A 4,161-nucleotide genomic window follows, 5' to 3' on the forward strand; every position below is an offset into this window, starting at 1 on the left:
AGGGAGGGGGCCTTCTTAAGATATAAACCAAGTCATGGGTCCCCTGGGTGCCCCCCAGGAGAATAAAGTGAACCTGCTGGATGAGGTCGACATGGTGTCCCGGTCTGGACCTTGGCCTCTGGCGCCTCCCTCCAAGGTGGGCGGAAACACACCAAGGAATATCAGAGTTGCCAAAGCTGTTCCTACCTCGTTTCCTATTTTGGGGTTTTGTCCTCTGGGAACTGGAACCCCAGTGGGAACAGCAGACAGGTCCCCTGACTCTGCTCCTGTCACATTGGCCCTCACTGTGGTGTCTGGCCAACTCTTCCCTCCCAGGGCCTTTGCATGGGCGGTAGCCCTGGCACCTTGGCACTTTCCCCAGCTTTTCCCGAGGCCGGCTCCTTTCCATCCTTTGGGGCTGTGGCTAAGCGTTGTGTTCACAATTAAGAAGTCTTGGGGCCTCCCGGCAGCCTAGGGGTTAAGTCTTAGCGCTATCACTGCTGTGGCCTAAGTTCGATTCCCGGCCATGGAACCCACCCACATGGCACAGCAGACCTCTCCTGTCTCCCTGCTGCACCTCTCAGCAGTGTATTTCAGTGGGTCTCCTGTTCTGCTCCCCACTCCGTCTCTGGTGAACCTTCTCCCCACCGTCCCCGCCCCCAGCCGTGCCTCTGGCCTGTACCCCAGTTCTGTATGTATAAATAAATCTTAAAAAAAAACAACACTATCTTAGAAAGTGCAAGTAATGTTTAGAATGTCTCAATTTTCTCTCATCATGCAAAGGAAGCTTTTACGGAACCTGGTGATGGCTTGAACATTGAGAGTCATCGTCAGGCTGACCACACATTCAAGTTCTTTCACACCCAGCTTCCCTCCCTTTTGGGCCTCAAGTCACTGCACCCCCTCTCTCACTACGCCCCAAACATGCTCTTTTCCCAGCTTAGTGGCTGGATGCTCTTTCCCTGGAGCCTTCCGCAGACCCAGGTAAGAACACAGTGCAGGTGGCCTGGCCCCGGGAAGGTGGCTTCTCCACCTCGAGGCTGTCGCACAGGAAGTTACTGTGTGGGTGCATGGCTACGAGACCTTGGCTCCTCTTCTATGTGTGAGCCCCTCAAAACACACCCAGGTCTTCACATGAGCACATGGTGGGGCCTGGCACATGGTCGGTGCCCCCCAAATGCCAGATACAGTGACGGGTTCTGCCTCCTCCTTCCTGAGCTTGCCATGCCCACAGGGGCTCGTGGTGGTATCACTGCAGGGCGTGTGGTGGCGTGGGGAGGGCAGGGAGGAGCGTTTCTGCCCTTTACAGAACCCCGCTTCTCCGCAAGTCCTCTCCGAAATCCTGTTCTGACCGTGTCTTCTCTACTTACTCCACAGAAGCACACAGGATGCCTTAGTCCAATTTTTAATTAAATCGAATCATTTAGGGCATCAGGCCCCACCAACTTCATTAGCACCCTCCTGGGATTGTGGGGACTCAGATCTTTCTATAGGGAGTGAAAACACTGGGAATGGCCTCTGAGGAGATGGCTGAACAGAAGGGAGGAGGCTGTGAAGGTCACCTGGAGGCTAGAGGGTGGGGAGGGGGACGGTCCCGGGCCTCCAGGGGGATGCCCCTGCTTCACCTCCCAAGGAAAGAGGCTCCCAGCCAGTCAGGACACCTGCCCCACAGGGAAGTGGGAAGCCCAGCGTAGCCTGGGGTGGTGGTGGTGGGGGAGACTCTGGCTCCAACATTTCTGCTGGGGATGAAACTTGGGGGGCTCAGAACTGGGGGCAGAGAGGTGCCACTTCCAAGGGGCTGTTCCCTGAACCAGGCAGCTGTACCAGGGGCTCTGAGCCCAGGGGGCAATGGTCGCTCAGGACAGAGGAGTGAACCAGGTGACTGGTGCCAGGGACTGGGGGACACTTTAGTGATCCTCCTTACATGGTAAAACACTCTTGGATCCCCCATGTTCAAACGCTGGAAGTACAGGTGAGAGAGTAGGGAAAGGGTGCTTCCCCAAGGTGTACCCCATTTCCAGGCTACCTCCCAGCAGTCCCTAGGGGTGTCAGGGCCGAGCAGGGGTATACTCGACCCTCTGCCCCTTCCATGGGGCCTGCTGGTCTCTGGGTAGAGGAGCGGAACACCTACCTGTCCATTTTCTCAGCCCAAACTTTTCCCAAGGGAAGGCAGGTTTGGGGTGAGGGTCAGAGGTACATCGCCTGCCCCCGCACACAGAGAGGCGAGGCTTCCCGACTCCCTCCAGAGGCCCAGAGTGGGGTCGCACACCCACCTGCCCTGAGTAGAAGAGTACTGGCTTCACCAGTACTGTCCCTTAGAGGCCGTGGCCCATCCCCAACCCCAAAGGTCTCGTGGAGGTAGAAGGCCTTGGACAGGTAGCAGGGGGGTGCAGCCTCCTGGCTTTCACTCCGAGAGCCTGTGCTCATCCAGAGAACCAGCTAGCCGCTCCCCTGGGGACCCCTGACCTGAGGAGAGGACAGCACCCCAGAAAGAGGGAAGGGGCAGAACCAGCTGCAAACACTGGCTCCCTTCCAACCACCAAATCCCCCTCAGGTCTGTGACCAATCCCCTCAGGGCCACGCTCCCTGGCTCCACCCTGGGCGTGCTCGCCGCTGGGTCCTCCAGGTCCCGGGAGCTCACACCCCCATGCTGCTCTTCTCCTCCTTGGGGCTGGGCTCCTCCTGAGTCTTCTTCATCTCCCAGCCCCTCACCCAGGTGTAGGCGAAGGAGCCGCCCAGCACCATCATGTTGCTCGTCCACCAGAGGAAGCTCTTGGTCTCCTCGTAGTGGAGCACGGCCAGCACTGTCTGGGCACAGGCCTTGGCCGTGCCGGACACGTTGTGGGTCAGGGGGCTGGTGAACTTGATCTGCAGGCCTGTTACGTAGCCAATGGCGAAGCCAAACACGCCCCCCAGAGTCATCATGCCCCAGAAGTGGGCACTGCCCAGCTGGGGGAAGCTGTAGAGCGCCCGGAGCTCCCCCAGCAGCAGCAGCAGGGGCAGGAAGAGCACACAGGCGTTGACGTTGTTGTAGAAGGTCAGGCGCCAGATGCTGCCCTCCACCGCCGGAAGCACCTTCTTGGTGTAGATGGCGTTGAGCGAGACGCAGAGGCTGGCGAGGATGCCGAAGAGGGTGCCCGCCCAAGACAGGGTGCCCTCTGCCCCTTCCTGGTCGACACCAAGCCAGAAGCCACCTGCGAGGGGAGAAGGTTGAGGAGTGTGAGGGTGGGGAGGAAAGACGGTCTGGTACTCACGCTCCCAGGCTGCCTGCTGCCTTGGGGCCCACTCGCCCCCCCCCCCCCCGCTGGAGACGCACCCCCCACCCCGTCTCTACCACACACACAGCACTCACAGCCCGTCACGTGCCCTTGTCTTCCTAGAGCTTTCATTCCGTTAACGGAGAGACATGAACATGATTCACTTCCCAATTACTTCTTAATTACAACTGTAAATAAGGCCATAAAATAGGACTGGGAAGTGTGAGCACCCGCAACTGGCCTACTATGCTGGCCTGGGGCAGCTAGACAGCAGCCTGCCAGGAGGGGCAGTGGCTGGCATGAAGGTGACCCCTAGACAAGCGACTTACAGGCTGCAAAGTGGCACCTACTGGCCCGACAGGTCCACGCTCCTCAGCCTGCCCCCTGGGCTTCCTGTGCCTGGAAGCCCCATCTCTGTCCCAGACCACCAGTCTGCTCCCCACGTCTCCCTGCTCTTCACGCAGGGGCTCAGGGTTCTGGCTGTTACGCCCGCCCGCAGGCACCACCCTCTGTGCAGTCTTCAAGGTTAAAGCCCCCTGCTCTGGTGGGGAGTCTTTCCTGGCGCCACACACCCAGGCTTCTTCCCTGCCTATTCCTGCCTGAGCTCTCCTCAGGACCCCTGGGCTGCCTGCCCAGTCTCTGAGACTCCCTCTCCCCAGGAGGTGGGCACTGGATCACACACTCACTCTGCCCGCACAGCAGGTGGTAACATAATGGAGTAGGAAAAGTTTTGGGGTCAGAGACTTTTGGGCTCCAGCGGGGTCCTGCATTTCCGAAACTGAGTAGCCTGTGCAAAGTTCACTTAACTTCTCCCATTTCTGTGAGCTGCAGATATCTGGGTCACTTTTTTTCTTATTTTTTTTTAAAGATTAATTTATTCATGCATGCAAACTGGGGTACAGGCCAGAGGTGTATGGGGTGGGGA

At 58.5% G+C, this 4,161-nt stretch overlaps 1 protein-coding gene across 1 annotated transcript in view; it reads right to left on the reverse strand.

The window, feature by feature from the left end:
• Positions 1 to 732: 732 nt before the first annotated feature.
• SLC35C1 (solute carrier family 35 (GDP-fucose transporter), member C1) overlaps positions 733 to 4,161 on the reverse strand; it is a 7,228-nt gene continuing 3,799 nt past the window's right edge. The window contains exon 2 of the mRNA XM_004682882.2: positions 733 to 3,173. Coding sequence (XP_004682939.1) covers positions 2,617 to 3,173 — 557 coding nt within the window. The 3' untranslated portion in view covers positions 733 to 2,616. The remainder of the gene's footprint in view (positions 3,174 to 4,161) is intronic.

Source organism: Condylura cristata, unplaced genomic scaffold (genome assembly GCF_000260355.1).
Source record: "Condylura cristata isolate star-nosed mole 26May11 unplaced genomic scaffold, ConCri1.0 scaffold00015, whole genome shotgun sequence".
Taxonomy (NCBI): Eukaryota; Metazoa; Chordata; class Mammalia; order Eulipotyphla; family Talpidae; genus Condylura; species Condylura cristata.